Source organism: Hoplias malabaricus, chromosome 1 (genome assembly GCF_029633855.1).
Source record: "Hoplias malabaricus isolate fHopMal1 chromosome 1, fHopMal1.hap1, whole genome shotgun sequence".
Lineage (NCBI taxonomy): Eukaryota > Metazoa > Chordata > Actinopteri > Characiformes > Erythrinidae > Hoplias > Hoplias malabaricus.
This window is the reverse complement of record NC_089800.1, coordinates 45380941-45399282: the sequence shown is the minus strand read 5'-3', so window position 1 is coordinate 45399282 and position 18342 is coordinate 45380941. Positions and strand designations below refer to the sequence as shown.

Genomic DNA, 18342 nt, shown 5'->3' with positions numbered 1-18342 from the left:
GGAGCTTCAGGTCAGAGGGACCACCGGGGAGTGGGAGCAGCTAACAGCCAGCAACTCAGGACTGCAGCCACGCACTTCCACCGTTAAGACGCGAAAACAGCCGCAGCAAAACAAGAGCGTCGCGCCACAGTCAGTTAAAGATGAGTTATGATGCTGCTGCACGTACACGTGCCAGTGACGGTCATGCTTCACTCACACCAACGAATATGAACGACAGCAGCCAGCCGAGGGTAAGGACTACTGCCTCCACCGCTGCATGGACATTCTTGAGGGCGATTATCTTCCAGTGAGGTTTGGTTGGAGTTAGAGGATGAGAAATGAAAACTCACAATGACAGTATTTACTAGTGTTTAGGTGCGGTTTCACCCATGCTCTACTCATAAAGCCAGAGACACTATCACTTGAGGTTTCAGCAGGAATTTGGCACAATCTAACAGTGTTACTTGCTGTGTTAATAGCGAATGCACATTAGATACATAGAGTATGTACACAATGATTAAGGCCACAGTGTTTACCAGTAGCATATCATTGGCTTCACAAAATTTGGTGCTTTATTTACAACTGTGTGTACATTTCGGACGACCTGAATTCCTTCAGGAATGATTAAGGCCTTAGTTATGTCAGTATTTAGACACCAGTTACTCAAGGGCTAGCACCAACATTTTAACACAGATCTGCCACCTAGTGGCCATTATGTGAAAATCCCTAAATTTCAGCTTTAACATAATCAAACATAATGAATCAAATCATTTATTCTGTTATATTAGCAATCACACCAAGCATCACATACACTGTCCTTGTCTGTCCATAAATTAAATCCCCTACGTTTACTCCATGTCAATGTCATGGAGGTTCTCAGGCTCCTCGTTCTTGACCCAGGGCACAGGATGAGGTACATATGGATCGTATGTCCAGCGAGGATAAACTCTCTTGTATAGGTTCATGAGCACAGTGTCCTGGGAACGCAACTGACTGTCAAACACACATTTCATGTGACCATGAGTACCTGTAGAAAACATGGAACAGTGGAAAAACATATATTAGTTTCTCTCAGTAACCACAAAATTCAGCGAATCTTTTTTGCATGCCTAAATGTCCAGCCATTTAAATACCAAACAATTCGTGACAGTGTCAGCTCAATCTTACCGAGGGCCTCCTTGATGTGTCCTCTTCGCCCCCACTTGGTGCGCAACTCAACTGGCTTGAACCACAGGATATCGTCTAGAAGTAAACAGCAGCAATAGTAAACATCCCAAGCCAGGAACAGAGCTTAGCATAAAATGACCAGTGTAGGTTTGAGTTATATCTCAGAAATATAGCAGAACCCTGGTCCAAATCCTTGATTTTAGAGTTGTCTTTAAATGAGGTTTTTCTTCAACTTAAGGTTTTGCAGTATCTATAAGCCTTCTCTGGGTATTAAATTCTCAAACATGTAAAACTTGTTTATCAAACTCATTGTCAGACCAAATCGGATCCACAAAAATACTACAAGAGAAAGACAAAACCATAACATTCAATTTCAGACAGTGGAACAATAGTTTTTGTAATTTCCATCTAATTTAATTCTCCAAAAATTGCAAATCATGCTGAAATTTAGAGAGACTAATAGAATTAGCACTCCTCCTCACCCCTGTTGAAGAACATGTATCGGACGACAGCAGAGCGGCGGTTGATCTTGAAGGGATGTCCACTCAAAACAATACGTTTCAGCACCACGCGACGAGGGTCACAGCTCAACAGACTGCCCGTGGCAACCAAATCCTGCATTCCTGTGGAAAGAGAAGGGCCCGTCCTACCATCAAATTATATGCTTTTACACTCAGCAGTGAATTCAACAGTGGGACTCTCAGCTACCATTTGCCCTTTGTTTGAAGAGCAGCACCCCAGCAGTCGGAAAGGTGATGGGGGCATAAACTGACACAACTGTAGGCGCATCAACACACAGGAAACGCTCCATCTTGTGTTTGTCCCCTGCACAGACAAATAATATCAAAATACAGCATTAGTTAAGTGCTCACTACTCTTTAAGCCTCAAGCAATAAGAACCAGATTTTACAGAAGAGCTTAAAGTGCACTTCTTTACATCCTTCTTTAGATCAGGCCATGATCAAATCAAATGATGACTCATAGGAGCAAGGTTATACCAGAGGTGTGCTGGGAAAAGATGGCAGAAGCTCTGAAGCGTCTAAAGCCACACTGGAAAATCAGCTCCTCTTTAGAAGGAATGGGTTCACTGAAGCTTGGATGCCGCTTCACCAGCACATGCATCACTGACATCTGCACAAGGAAATTAATTAAAGCTTTTACTTCTGTTCATGTCTTCTTCAAATAAGTCAACAATTAGTAGGTAATTTAACATTTCTCCATAGTGCTGTTCATACTCAATATTGCAACTGTCTATGGTAAATTCTGTGCATTTTATTACTCAGCCTAATATGTACAAACATTTGTTTACTAGTCAACAGTCTGTGGACATAAGCTCATCCAAAATGTCCTCTGAACTGAAGAGCATTGATAAGTAAATGGGCATACTAAAAGTTATAGTGTCAAAACAGGTGCATCTTAAAGTTGCTGAATTCACTCATTAGTGTAGTCTACAAATGTTTGGACATGGTGTTCCTGCTACAGCAGAGTCCTCTGGAACTTACTGAGTCTATAAACTACATTTTAGTGAATGTATTTACAACATAGATGAAAGATACCTTCTGTTCATGTGGAAGCAGAGAGACCAGTACCAGTGGTTTTCCTTCCTGAAAGCTCTCTATCACAGTGGGAGGCACATCCTGAATATGTAGGGTCACATACCAGCCAACCTGCAGAATCAAACATGCAACAAAATTTCAATTAAGATACAAGTTAATAACAACATTTTATTAACATAGTATTTTAAAAGCAGTTGAATATTCTTTGGGAAATGTCAATGTTTGTGTATACAGTGTGTGTGTGTGTATATATGTATATATATTTATTTATTTTTTTATTTTATTTTTTTTTCCCCCATGATTGGATTTCAATCTTATTTTACACACACTCTTACCATGGCTCCCTCCTCCTCAGCTGCAGCCTCGGTCAGGACGCGGTGGCGTGTTCTCTCAAAGTTTTGGAACTGGAAGATGCGGGAGTAATTGAAAGGCAGGTTCTCCATAGGGTCCCATGGAGACGAGCGGAAACTTTTCAGACCTCTGTAGCGCTGGAATCTGAGACAGACAACCAAACAAACAAACACAGCCGTGAGTCAGACCTTCGCTCATGACAAAAGAAGGTCCAAAAAGGCATCTGTGCTAACAGCATCTGTATTCTTGGTACAATTCAAAAGTGTGTCAAACCCCCTGCCAAGGAAGGAAAAGGAATATTCGCATGCACACTTGTGTGTACAGACTGAGCTGCAGCAGCTGGATGTGAAGGGGTCACTAAGGGTTTTACAGGCATTACAAATTTCCCACATTTACCTGGTCTTAGCAGGCATATCTGTAGGGGTGTCCACTTCATCAGGGAACATTTCATGCGAGCGAGCTTCTCTATAGCGCTTGAGCCCATCTTCCTCCTCTGCCACATTCATTGCTTCATCATATTTCTGCTCAGCTCCAACACGATCTGTGGAATTGATCTCTTCTTCCTCCTCCTCTTCCTCATCTTCATTTCCAGATGCAGCTTCACCATCCTTAAGAAAAGGGAATATATTAATAAAAATCGAGCTGGATTTAAGTAAAGAAATAATCACACATTTGTTTTATTACTGTAAATAAAAAATAAGCACAAACATGCATTTATGAATAATTAAGTGTTATTCTTTAAATACATACATATTGCAATATTTTGAAACAATGCTCTAATCCTGCCATATTATTGAACCTCTCTCAAAAAGGCAAACATTTCAAATCTTGCACATTGCAAGGGCTGGACAATATGGCCAAAATATTAATTCATTCATTATCTGTAAGCGCTTATCCAGTTCACGGTGGGTCCAGAGCCTACCTGGAATCATTGGGCGCAAGTTGGGAATACACCCTTGAGGGGGCACCAGTCCTTCACAGGGCAACACACACACACACTTTTGAGTCACCAGTCCACCTACCAACATGTGTTTTTGAACTGTGGGAGGAAGAACACAGAACTCCTCACAGACAGTCACATGGAGCAGGAATCAAACCCACAACCTCTAGGTTTCTGGAGCTGTGTGACTGCGATACTCCCTGCTGTGCCACCGTGCTGCCCCTTGGCCAAAATATATTTATTTTATGTTATACTTATCTAGCGCCTTTCTAGAAACCCAGGGACACTTTACAGTCAACAGTCAACACTCAACGTTCAATCCACACACACTGCCGAAATGCGGCACCCAAATGTGTACAGCGTACACTCGACCAGGAACTAGAGGACCGCATTGGGCACTTGGGTTTCACCCAGGATAGAGCACCAATCCATATCTGGGCACACATACACTGACTCACACATACAGACGTTCATTCACATACACACTCATACGAAATGTGTTTAAAAACCATATTAGTGTTATTGAAACATTTTATATTGCGGTACATATTGATTTTGAATTGTTATCCAGCCCTTTATCAAATCCAATTAAAAAGGACTAATTATGTTGTTCTCTCAACAGAGCAACAAAACCATAAAACCATGAACCTGCACAACCCAAATTTGTATTTTTAAAATATTTTTTTCTCTCAAATCCCAGAGTTTTGTCAAGAGAAATACTCTTTGATGTCCATCCCTAAAAATACATTGCTCTTTTCTAGGCAAGTATGTAGCCAGTGGGACAGGAAAGGGGCAAGACACATGGCTGGGGTGAATCCACACCCTCCAGGGGTCAACCTGCAGAACAATTACAGGTGCACTAATGAAAATAATCTCCCTGAATCATCTGAGGTACCACTTCCCCCCTTTTTCACATCTTGCATTGTGAAGCCCTGTTTGGTGCTCACCCAGACATCAGAAGCATGCTAATTGCGATGAAAGAAAATAAATGGAAGGGAGCCTCAATACATGAGGAGCTTCCCTCCTTGGCTCTTTCAAGCCCAGCTGGTATAAATAAATGGCCGCCCGCTCCACGGGTCCTGACAGGAAGCCCTGTCCAAAGAGCAGGAAGACGGGAGGCTTCTCTCGGGACAGGCCTCCAGCCCCAAACACTATTGTTGCCGTGAGCAGCCTGGCACTGGGGCTGAGAGGCAGACGCTGAGAAAACAAACAATGCCTCTCCACCATGCAGCGCACAATTGGCCTGTCACGTATGCAGAGTTCCTCCAGCTCTGTGCCCGCCCCCTTGCCCCCAGCATAACCAATCACTCAACCCCCTGCTTCCTTCTCAGCCAATCCCTGCTCCCACCACTTTATTTACACCGGCACACTGCATTGTCAGCTCTGTGTGGTGAATACACACTGGAAGTCCAGCAACACTTTAGCTTGACCCGTTCTGCCCTCATTCCTCACTGCCTTCTTCCGCTGCCACCCTGGACAACGCCATGGTGACGCACAAACAAATAATGCCAGTGACTTTCCAAAGGGTCAAAGAGTCACCTATGGATAGTTTATGGCCATGTTTACAGACTTTTGTGTTGCATGCCCTAATTAGACACTTCCTAGTTCATTTTGCTTGTAGAAAAACCTCTGTGATTTATTCCCTAAACGTAGTTCTCAGAGGTCGCTGTGGATATTATGGGAATTATGAGATACTTATATATATACACACATATACGCACACACACACACCCAAACTCACCTGAGACTCGTTGTCTCCATCTTCCATTAAATCATCAACATCATCATCATCATCATCACAGCTGTCCATATCAGGTTCTTCACTATTTTCATTGTCTTCATCATCATCATCATCATCATCATCCACAATCCATGCAGCCTGATAGTCTGAGGTCCCCTTTGGAACCTTCATCACCTTCCGACTCTTCCTGGCCTCTAGACATTCAAGATGAGGAGAATTACAAAAGAGAAATGCAGAAATAAAAGATTGGACTTTTAAAATATTTTCATGTTTGTATCCCCTGTGAAATATCATGTATAATGTTCAAAAGTGGCAAAAATATATGAAAATACAAAGACCTCTTAAATTACTGAATGTAAAGAATAACTAATGAAAGAAAAAAAAGCAGAAGTAAAAATGATTTTAAAATATTTACTCTTGTTCATATATGTATTAATATTATGTAACCAAAAAGCATACGTAATGTTTAAATATTTTCTAAAAGGTAACAGCTTTTTGTTGAGATGAGAATTGTTCAGCTGATCAGATGATAAATAGTTCATGGAGGAGTGTTTCTCAAAAACAAAGACTGAGAATGAGAATGTCCTGATTATATGAAATTGCACTGCTGTACCTTCAGCTTCCTGGAGCTCAGACTCTGTAGGCCACGTCTGTTCCCCATCCATGGGATCAACCTCAGCTTCTGCCTGCAGACTCTCTCTCTGAGAGGGGTCAGACTTCATGAGCACACGCACCTCTCCTCCAGCTCCATTCACATCTCCAACACTCCCATCCTGCATGGAGCACATCAGACACGCACAGTGACAAACAAAAAATTTCCCCAAACCATTCATTTGGGAAATAAGCAGGACCAGCATGCCGTGTAAATAAACACAGCTCTTTATAACAAAAGATATTAAATAAACTGCTGAAAAATCATGTTTACTTTGAAGATATAAAAAAAGGGAGATAATTGCAGGGGTCTGAGGTTCACACAGATTCTGTTGCTTTATCCAGGGTGTATCACTGTTGCACATAAAAATCAAAGCAAGCTTCATTTCTCTGTTTGATCATTTTTTGTGATTAATACAAGCCAAAAAACACACAGATTGTATCCTTTCCTGTAAATGTGGCCATATCTGTAAATTATGGCCATATTAGCATCTAGCATAAGTAACTTGTGGGAGAGAATCCGTAGGAGCAGAGATGGTTGACTGTTAGCACTACTCAACTGCTCCCTCGTGGCTGGAGATATATAAATATGAACAATCAATATTTAAAGTAGACTTGACTACAGCATCAAAGCAGCTACAGATACGCAGAATGACATTTGGATTTAAAATGTGTGTTACTACGGAATGAACAATATACTATTACAATTAAATTAATTTACAATTCAGGAAGTGGCCACTTTCTGAAAAAATATTTTTTTCAAAATTAAATAGATGTTTATGTCACAGAAAGTTACTAAAAAATGAAAGTATCTTGTATCGTACCAAGAAAAGAAAGTGAGCAGTGTCATTACTGACATTTTTTGTCTTCTTAAGAAAACTAATGTCAATGTCAATATAGCCTTTTCCTTTTAAAAAAGTTCTCTTTTTATTTGTTTTATTATAAACACAGAAATAATCATAGTATGAGTTAAGTGTTTAATTTGATAAAATGTTTTGTTATGGATTTGTACTCACCATCATCTCTACGTCTCCTCCCTTGGCTGGCCTGGCAGAGCGAGGGGCAGAATTAATTATGGGTAAAGGGTCTCTGGGTGCATCAATTTGACTCAGCTGATAATCCCCATGGCCAGCAATGTGCACGAGTCTGTTGACCTGCAGGGGGCAGCCTCTGACATACCCCGACACACGCAGGGTCCCCAGTCCTGTGGAAGGAGCTCCCGTGTTATCCTGGACACTGTTAGGGGTGTAAGAAGCGTTCTGAACCAGCAAGTGAGAGCGGCGGGAGCGGAAAGCAAGTTTCCGCTGTTTCTGAGCTCCCAGGTGCCGAAGGAGCAGCAGTGCATCCTGCTCCGAGTCCAGAGGAAAGAGACGCGCCTCTGGGAACCGAGCCTGAGCCAAACGGGACAGAGCACGACGAGACTCAGCTCGCTTTTTCACTGCCATATCAGCGATTCCATGACATACCAATGCTAAGAAACACATACAGGGGAGAAATAAACAGTCAAAATTAAAAAGTAAATACAGTAAGACGTCTACATATGAACCTTTAATTTGTGAATTTTAAAAAGATGCAAACATCAGTATCCAGCCCTATATGCTGTATGCTAACTAAAATGCTAGATGCATTGGCTAACGCTGTTGTCCTTGCAAACCACCTCTCGGAATGTAACTGGTTTGTGTATAGATGATTAACTAGTGTATATAGACACTAGGTATATAAATATAAACATTTTCCCCCTCCAATTAAGAGACACTGTGCTACTAAAATATGTGCATTGCATTATTTTACTTCAGTTTAAATCCTATACAAACAAGGTACTTTTTAAAGCTAATGAAAGACATTAAAAACAGTAAGCAGCAGCTCTATCCCTCACTTCTAATACCCCATGCATCCATAATAATATTGTTTCAAATTGTACTGAATTAAATAATTTATTTAAATCTATCCACCAAAAGTCCTTCTGTATGTAAAGCACAATCGAAAGACTGCTGTCTACCTTTCAAGCAAAACAAAATATTATACTCTGAACAGCAAACATTATCAGAGACAATTTCATGTTTACTTGAAATGTGGGGATTTGTTTGACTTTACAGATGGTTAAATCAATTTATTACTAACACATTTCAGCGCATGTTAGTGCAGAACAAATACTGACAAATGTGATAATATTGGTAAAGAAAACCATAGTGGGAATGTTTCATGCCATCTCATCCCTAATAGAGACCAAAGCAGAGGCGTAGGAATCCAACTGACAAAAATGGCAGCAATAAACTACAATTAAGCGTTGCAGGTCCAAGCCACAAATTTTGGTGCACAAAATATATCAAGTCAAACCACAGTCTCTGACTCTCTGTCTAGCTTTGTCTCACCATGACTTGGCAGTCCCTGTGCGAAGAGACAGGAAAGGCAATATTCTCCATAACTATCCCAACCCTCAGTGGATTCTAGTACAAACACCAGAGTGTCCGCCACCTTGGCCACGTCCAGAAGTGAGTGAAGGTCAGCTGAAAACAGATAAACAAGGGTTTTAATTAAAGGAAAATGTATTTAATTATAATTGGCTCTTAAATCCTATATTTTCTCAGATGAGTATGGTGTGCTTTAAAATATAAAAAAAAAAAGGAGTATACCTATATTGTACATAGAATCTTGTCATTGAAATAATGCTTATGGTCTACACCAATGTGGTGGCAAAGATCATTTATTGCCCAACACTACTAATCATCCAGCTGATCTGCAGAAATAGCTTCTCTGGTCAAAGGAGCTGCTCTGTATAAGGTGTTGGGATTAAAAAAATGTCTTATATTCACTCATAAACTCTTACAATAGTGCAAAAGTTGTGTGCTGTAGAGCGCACTACCATGCGTCCTCCTGTGTCCTTATTAATTTTATGTAGTTGACAAAATATAAAATTATTTCCATTAGTATTGCAACTGTCTCCACACCCCCCAAAAAAATAAATAAAAAGTCACCTGTGTCTGAATGGTAGAAAGTGAATCTCTGTTTAAAACGTGGAAGAACCAAGCTAAAGCTGTCTTTAGCCCCTCTGACTCCTTGGTCTTCATGTAGTATCCCTTCTGATTTCAGTAATTGCATCGCAGTGCCAGTATCCACAGCAGTATGTAGAGAAATAACAACCACCAGATGAGGAGGGCCATCTCTACTGCCCAAACGACGCTTCTCTGTGAGCACCTAAAAAATCCATAAGGTTATATGACATCTACTTAAGCATTTCATGACAATTAACTTCAATAGATATATATTTCATCAAATGTCAGTTGACAATAAAATTAAATTCCAACAATAAAAACCTTTATATGCAAGTGTAAAGCAGTTATTATGTAAAGGCTTATATAAGAAGAGTCATGTAGCATTATGAATGAACACCTTCACTAAAATGTAAACAACTGACTTCAAGTTTACAATGTTTGTTTCTATATATATATATTTATAAAAGAGCAACGTATTTTTAGGGATGGACATCAAAGAGTATTTCTCTTGACAAAAAAATATATATAAATTTTTTTACCATATCTTTCTTATTGCGTCGCAGTTGGTTGGCTTTATTTCTTCGGTCCATCTTCCTCAACTCTCGCCTCTGCTTTTTGGACAAAGCCACCACAGCAACTCTGCCTAAATCATGTAAACAACATACAAGGAAGAACAGCATCACAATTAATTTACATGTTTAATTAATCTCCCTTAACCAATACAATCAGTTTAGATCCTGCATTACTTAGATCTGGGAACAGATCATAAAGCAGTATTTTTAGAAATAAAATGCTCTCTTAAGTGCTGAGTTCAACAAGGGATCTCTAGAATTAAAATAACCAGATTGCACTGCAAAGCACAGCAGTAATTTGCTTGGACAAGAAACTACACCACCTTACTCATTATACATTATAGAGTTCACTGACAATGCTCCTAACATTAACAAGGTTCCTAACATACCGGCAACGTATCAGTGGTGGGTGGGTGAGAGAGAGAGAGAGAGAGATCCTGAGCCTGAACGTACCAAGTGATCTATTAGTGCATGACTTCACTGTTAGCTAATTACAATTTGATAGCATGAATCGAAATTAAAAACTGTATGGCCTTAAGTTTAAAACAGGTCACAACTTTTAAATCTGGTGCAGGGTACTGTAATCACGGGTCTCTGCTCTTTAAGCACGTGTTAGCGGCTAGCGCTAGCCAAGCAGCTCTCTCTGTGTGTCACAGCGTGGATAGCGGACACCGAGAATGGAGCAGACTCACCCTTGTTCTCCCGCTCGATCTCTCCCTTTGTCCGGTGTTTTCCATGTTTGTGTTGTTTGTTTTTCTGTTTGTAAACCCCTGGACGATGGGCCTGCTGCTGTTGCTCTGTACCCGCGACCATCTTTCTTTTCACGTGTAAACTTCACACCGCGTCATATTCACGCGCGCCGGGGGAGAGACGAGTCGATTCATGGAACGATTCATCCAATAAAGTGTAATTAATCGATCCTTTAGAGATGATTTGAGGCGCTACGCTCGCAAAACAAATTAAGTTGTCAGTTGTGTACTTTTTGAAACGTGTCAGTGTGCAGTATGTCTCTTTGAAATAATCGTAATATCCGAAACTAACTGATTTTCCTAAATAACGTTTATTTGAAGATGCTTCACAACATGCAACTGTGTCCATATTTCACTCTGATCCAGGCGCATTGATTTCGGGAAAAAATAAAACATCAAAACGGACAACTAATGTTAACATACTGGAAATGGATACAATTTTAGATATTTAATTAATTGTTTATTTATACCAAAATGTTAAATTAACTAGGTATGATTTTATATTTTGCTCCTGAGTTCGCAGTGTAATTAAATTTTGCAGCACTCCCCTGAAATTAAAGGAGGGTGGTGGTTCCTACCACTTTCCAAAAGTTACATAGTGCCGTTTCTACTACGCTGCCAGAGTAGCAATGGCAGATATGGGAACTCTCTATAGGTCAGTGATGCTCACAATGATTTTAAAGCTGTAATGTTTAGGTTAAAATACTGCTCGTTCTAGACTACACAGCAATCAGAATATAAATATTAACTGAATAAAATAATATTTCTCTCCAAATGTGTTTTGTTGTGTGAGTTTGTGTGTGCATGATTGAATGTATCTTTAAGCATTTTATTCCTCAATTTGGAGGTCATCCCACTTCCAGTATATCTGACATAACAACTGTATATTGGGATCCCACTAGCAATATATCTGACATAAATACTATATATTTTACATTTTCCTTCCACTTTAAGTTATGAAGCAGTTACAGAGGTCTGGATCTAAACTGCTGCCCCATTTAAGGTGAAACGAAGCTGAATAAAAAAGCTAAATTGGCTTCGTATTCTCTCTTTCCATCTTAAAATCTGTAGCTGTTGTGCTGGTCCATCTACTTGTGTTCATGTTTCTGCTGGTGGAGTTAGCCTTTGCACAGATTAGTACAAACTGAAAAGTATGTCATAAATTTAGTTACTTAACATCATAAAGAAGGAATATACTGTCAATTATTTCAATATTTCTCAGTATTCTGCCATCTGTGACATATTGCTACACTGTAAAACAATTTTTAAGCAATAAGTCACGACAACATATTTTTGTCATTTATCTTATCAAATCAAGATTTGTGATTTTTTTGAGTTTTCAGCTTTTCAACTCAAATTTTTAAATTACTTCAATGAAGAGGAAATTTGAAGGAGTGAAATGAATTTGAAATTGTGAGTTATGGCTGTGGTCGGAGCTTTGGTAGGCTCAGGAAGAGCTCCCAGCATGCACTGTGGGCCCACCTTTTTCAGTATTTAGTTTAACCATCCTTGAGATTTGCATTACATTTAAGGACTTGTTATTCGCATGTGGTTTCTGTTAAAGCTTGTTTTTCTCCCTTTCCTCAGATTAGGTTTTTCCATGGCCATTTGACTTGGAGAGTTGGCAACCCAGATAACAAAACGGATCTGGTCTGGATCAGGTTTGGATCTAGAACATGATCAAAAACAGATTCGATCCTCTTGAGTCCTCTTGCACAATGTTCTGGATCCGGAACTGATCTGGGCTGGACCTGGCCTAGATCTTCATGTTTCCTGTGCTCCTCTGGTCCAAATGTGGTCCTGATCCATGGTCAGCCATCTTGTCTGGATCAGACCCGATCCAGCTCTGGCCTACATCTGCAGACCGGCATTTCAGATCTGTTTCTCCTCCAGATCCTGATTAGTCACTAATTAATGTTTATCTAAATGTAACTCACTCAGTAAAGTAAATATTTAGGACCAATTTGGAAAATGTCTTTATTAAACAACACACACAAAATCTAAAACATTTCAAATCATTTGAATCATCCATCCATCCATTATCTGTAACCGCTTATCCAATTTTAGGGTCGCGGGGGGTCCAGAGCCTACCTGGAATCATCGGGCGCAAGGCGGGAATACACCCTGGAGGGGACGCCAGTCCTTCACAGGGCAACACAGACACACACACATTCACTCACACCTACGGACACTTTTGAGTCGCCAATCCACCTGCAACGTGTGTTTTTGGACTGTGGGAGGAAACCGGAGCACCCGGAGGAAACCCACGCAGACACGGGGAGAACACACCAACTCCTCACAGACAGTCACCCGGAGTGGGAATCGAACCCACAACCTCCAGGTCCCTGGAGCTGTGTGACTGCGACACTACCTGCTGCGCCACCGTGCCGCCCTCGTTTGAATCATTATCATACAAATCTAAGCATTATTTGTATGATAAAATGACCCCAAATCTTCATTATCTCCATAAAAAGATTCTTAAGTCTTTCATAGCACCAAAAACACCACTGCAGCATCCTAAGAAATAACTTAATCAGTTAGTATAGAGTTAACTGGTCAGTCACATTTGCAACATTAAAGTCACAATTGCAACCTTGCCACCTACATTTACAAATGCTTTCTTTATAATTTTAGATCTCCCAGAAAATGCAGATTCTATTCATATAATCTGGCTTTTCCAGAGTCTCTAGGGAGAGTCTGGTACCATTCACTATTTTAAAATGGCCAAGAACCACCACTCCTACAGGAATAGGAAACTGACTGACTGAATTTAAAAATAAGTAGTTTGAAAATTGTGAGTGAAGAATTATTGGTCAATGCATTCATTATGAGCCCCATCAAGAAAAAGCACTGTAAAAGCATGTAATCCATTTGTTCTCTTCTTGGGGATACTGTATCCAAAAGTATAGAATTAAATTACAAACTATATGTTACACAAAAATGTTAAAAATGTGTTCATAATTTTAAGGTATTCAGTTGGGTCATATTAAAGAAATGTATTAATCCTGAAATCTTATTTATGTAGCTTAATGTAGAAAGGATCTCAGAAATGTGTTCTCAGTTTTTCGGGGGGGGGGGGACCCACTAAACAAAATTATAGCGACATTTAAGTTTGAACAGAGTGCGATATTGTTTAACATGGAATGGGTGGCGGGTTTGTTACTCTGGCTAGAATGCAATCTTTTTTGCATGCCAGATTTTATTTGTTGTTATTTGTTGTTTCATGAAAATGAAAAAAGTACTAAACCAACACATTTCTAAAGTCTTCACTCACTCAGGTGTGTTTCCAAGTCTCACCTCCCATGGTTTTGAGGGTCCTTGGGGAATGAAATCAGGATGGGGAAGTGAGATTTTTTCACTGCATGACCCCAAAAAAACCCATGTTGCATGCAGCGTGGTGCTGTGGCAACTGGGAATCTGTTCCTAACTTTTTCTAGAAAATCAGGCAATAGAAAACCTCTGCCTTGTCCTATATTGGAGAAGTGATGTCAACCCATAACCCTCCAGCAGCAAGATGAGCTTCTCTCTCAAGATCTGGAGGGCGAGAAGAGAATATTTGTTCATACATTAAGATAGTTTAAAGAGATAGTTTACAAAAAGTTACAACAACAAATAAGAATAACCGTTAGACTAGCAATAACTTAATGATTAATAACATTTAACTTAGTTAACTTGCTGTCTATGTCCATTTCTGTTTATCATCATATTGTCTTGATCACGTGTATATATGTTGTCTGTCCCAAAACCTAGTGAGCTGCCTAGGTAGGCACTGACTCCATAGACAGCTGTTTAAGTAGACAGATGGTCATCTGTCCTCATGAGGCAGATTATTGAGACACTCTAGTGCATTTGTTTTTGTTTTTTTGTTTTTTGTTTTTTTACCTCAGTGGCCAGTGTCTCTTCAGAGTTTCAGCACAGTGGATTCTAATCTTCCAGTGTAGATAGCTATTTTAATTATTTTTCCTCTGGTAGAAGAGCAAAATGGACGGGAGTTGTTCTTGCATTGCATCATGGGATTCCCTTTGCAGCTAAAGAAAGATCTGTTGCTGCTTAAAAATTCTGTCAAATATCTGTCAAAAATGCTGTCGGATATTTTACTAGACAACATAGTGAGGTATCTAGAATTGGGAGAGCCTACATGTCAGGAGCAGGCATATTGTGATGTAAAATGCTCTTTAGGTAGACAGTTCACTAGGTTTTGGGACAGCATGGTGTCAGCATGTGGATTAACAGAAAATACAAAGATTATAATACATAACTTGTCTTAGTTCCAGAGCACATTCCATTGTCTGATCCACTAACTAAGTTAAACAATATAAACAAAAAGGACAAACGTAAATGAATATATAAGTCAGTCACTGCGGTTTTATAGTGCAACAAACCTTGAAGATGTGTCAGTCTGTTCTTCCAGTAAAGCAAGGAAGTCTGAAAAAATAAATATATTGATGCAAAACACATTATAGTTTGTAAAAGACCTCTCTCAGTACTGTTTCGACACTGTATACATTCCCAACAATTTATATCAGAAACCCCTTTTTAATTCCACTTTTCTGGTGTTCAGTGAGAGACTATAGCTCATCTGTTGATGTGTGGTCTGATCACACAGCTGTAACTGTCCAGATGTTCTTGAATGGAGGAACACTCTCAACCAAGCAGTGACACTGATATATGTAAAAACCTAAATAACACCACTGTGAATGATATGTTTATATCAGAACCATAAACCCTACTATGAATATAACCACACAAAAAAAAAAACTTCAAAATAACCACGAAAACAATTCTGAACACTACTACGAAACACCTTGAACATCAACATCATCACCACCATTAGTCACACGTCAGAGATTAGAATCAGAAATAGAACCCGGACTGGATCCGGATTGTATCCGCTAACCGTAGCTGACTGATCGGAGTAGCCTGCTATGTGGGTCCTTTTCTCACTGTGGAGTGAACTGTGACCTATTTTGTTTACTTTACTGCTCAAACTTTGATTGTTGCTAGGACAAAATGTCTGTCCTTAAAGTTTTTTAAAGTTTAAAAAATAAGAATGTGTAAATGTTTTTTGTATTTTTAGAATATTTACACATTCATATATTTTAAAATTGTATCGGTTCCATAAAATTATAATATGTCATGTTTTTGTGTGCCTTATCTCCTTTTGGTAAATAATCCATTTTATGGAACCGATTCAGAGGAATGATTCAGTCAATTCGCCTAACATCTAGAAAGTATTTGCCTGCCATCTACTGGCCCATTGCTGAAATTACACTGGGCATAATTACATTAATCGTGTTTTTATTAAAGCTGGAGTAGGTCATGTATTTAAGAAGATATGTATGTTATATGAAATGATTTTACATACTGACAGAACCCATTAAAATTATCTGTTGGTTAAAATATAAAAATCACTATTTGAAGCAGCCAAAGGACTGTAAAAAAAGGCCTACCTGCATGCAGTTCAACAATATGGCCTGTGAAGGTACCCACCTCACGACCTGCCCACACTCATTTCTGCATTTGCAGTCCTTCCCAGCTCTGCACACTGCTGAAACCTAGCAAGCTAGTTTCACAAGAATGGCAGAGAAAGTTGTATTAAAAGTTATATTAAAGTTATATTACAAGACTTTGTAATAGCGACATTTGCACATTCATGTGTTTCTGGTAGATTTGGAAGGAGGTTTGGATGGATATTTTCAAAAACATTACCTGCTCTAGTTGTAATTATGAAGAGTAATTATGAAGAGAAACATTCGCCTCTAAGTTTAATCATTCATTCATTGTCTGAAACCGCTTATCCAATTCAGGGTCGCGGTGGGTCCGGAGCCTACCCGGAATCACTGGGCGCAAGGCAAGAACACACCCTGGAGGGAGCACCAGTCCTTCACAGGGCTACACACACTCACTCACACAGACACTTTTGAGTCACCATTCCACTTACCAGCATGTGTTTTTGGACCGTGGGTGGAAACCGGATCACCCAGAGGAAACCCACGAGGACACGGGGAGAACACACCAAACTCCTCACAGACAGTCACCCGGACTCGAACCCACAACCTCCAGGTCCCTGAAGCTGTGTGATTGCGACACTACCTGCTGCACCACTGTGATTCAAATTTAATCATTTTATTATTAAATAAGTACATTAGCTCAACAGTGATGACTTTCATCAGTGAAAGGAGCAGAATTTCAGATGAGTGCCTACACTGCAACAGTTCCATAACTCTAATTCTTCTGCTCTAAGACTTCTGCATCTAATTGTGTAATAACTGTTATAAAGGGAATGTAGCAAATGGCTAATAGTCTTTCTGTCTAAAATCTAAGGCACTTTTTTGTATGTACAATTCCATGACCTTCCAAGCTCACTACAAGAAGCCATTTGAGATTGAGCTAAAATTTCAGCAGATAGGACTGTTCCAGAATAGTGAGAGAAGGAAAACCCCCTTACAGACCCCTGAAGTCAGAAAGGACCTGGTAATAGCTAGAAAAGCAATTATGATATTTGCTGGTCTTTAGCTGGACACACCCCAGATGTAATTGCAGCTGTGTTGGTTTTAGTGGAAAGCCTCCCTTTTCACGGGGGTCTTAATCAGGAAATGCCAATAGATAGAGATATGCCAAAGAGGAAGTACAAAGCGGGATAGAGTTTGTCTGACACATTTCATTTTCTTGAGATTCCTTTTTTCAGAATTGTCATGACTTGAATCCCCACCCCCATCCTCAAAATAAATGGTACATTTAAAAATCTTTGCTTTTGTAAATAAAAGTATGATTGAATATGTATACCTTATTAAAGCTTCAAAGGAATCTGTTCCCTCCCAGGCCATGTCCATTTGTGGAAACAAAGTTACAAAAGCATGTATAGTCAACATGTATCATTCTCAAAGGAATTATTTATAAAAGCAAAAATTGTGAAGGAATCAACAGAATCTGGAATATCTCACTTCAAAATGCAACAGAATATGTGATTTGACCTTGGCTGCTCAAACCTTTGCATTATGTATTGCTTTCTGTATGAACGTGGCTTGAGAGTATGAATGTGTAAAGGGGGTTGATAGACTGCACTTTTAAATATACACTTGCAACACACAACAACATGGGTCAAGTAAACATTAATTTAAACGGGTAGCCAGTGAGAATGGCAGGCCAGATGGATTTGCTTATCCCCAAATATTTCCATTGTTCTGTGTTAGAATGAGAAAAAAAGCATAGCTACAAAACGAATTAAAAAAAAAAAGATGAAGCCTGGCTCTTTAAAATGCCATTCATAAAAGTACCTCTATAAGCTGCAAAGCCTCTTGTTCGCCTGGATACAGAGAGCAAGCTTCCCACTCTGTGATTGGCTCACAGTCCGCGGATCCAGAGCCAATCCGCAGCAACGCTTCTCTGATCTCTTCACCTATTGGTGGATTGCAGGCCTGGGGACAGCACCAGAATGTATGTGTTGCTATTCACGTTTAACCTTTTTCTGATCTATACTACATTCAGCTGATTGACTCTTTTCAAAAGGTTCATTAGAAATGTCAATTTGTTTCCTTTATGGATTGAGCTCAAAGGCTAATGCTCTGCCCTCAATAGACAATTACTGATAGGAGGAAGTTTCACTACAGTTATCATGTGCTGTATGTGGTGCCTGGATGGAA

General features: G+C 39.6%; 1 protein-coding gene across 1 annotated transcript; it reads right to left on the bottom strand.

Moving 5' to 3' along the window:
* Positions 1-414: 414 nt before the first annotated feature.
* On the bottom strand, positions 415-10835 carry tsr1 (TSR1 ribosome maturation factor). Its single transcript, XM_066678292.1, has 15 exons — positions 10643-10835; positions 9918-10021; positions 9361-9580; positions 8758-8892; positions 7402-7856; positions 6348-6507; positions 5735-5928; positions 3450-3661; positions 3038-3197; positions 2703-2813; positions 2145-2277; positions 1855-1971; positions 1629-1769; positions 1147-1221; positions 415-1006 (listed from the first exon to the last, which is right to left on the bottom strand). The coding sequence occupies exons 1-15, from the start codon at positions 10761-10763 to the stop codon at positions 828-830; spliced, it is 2517 nt and encodes an 838-aa protein (XP_066534389.1). The 5' UTR covers positions 10764-10835; the 3' UTR covers positions 415-827.
* Between the last annotated feature and the right edge of the window lie 7507 nt (positions 10836-18342).

Bases quoted from the DNA above. Each gene is read 5' to 3' on its own strand.
- tsr1 (XM_066678292.1), bottom strand. From the start codon at position 10,763: ATGGTCGCGGGTACAGAGCAACAGCAGCAGGCCCATCGTCCAGGGGTT. The intron at 6,508-7,401 runs GTGAGTACAAAT...TGCTCCATGCAG, and splicing joins GAGGAGACGTAGAGATGATG to GATGGGAGTGTTGGAGATGT. The intron at 2,814-3,037 runs GTAAGAGTGTGT...TTGATTCTGCAG, and splicing joins CTGAGGAGGAGGGAGCCATG to GTTGGCTGGTATGTGACCCT.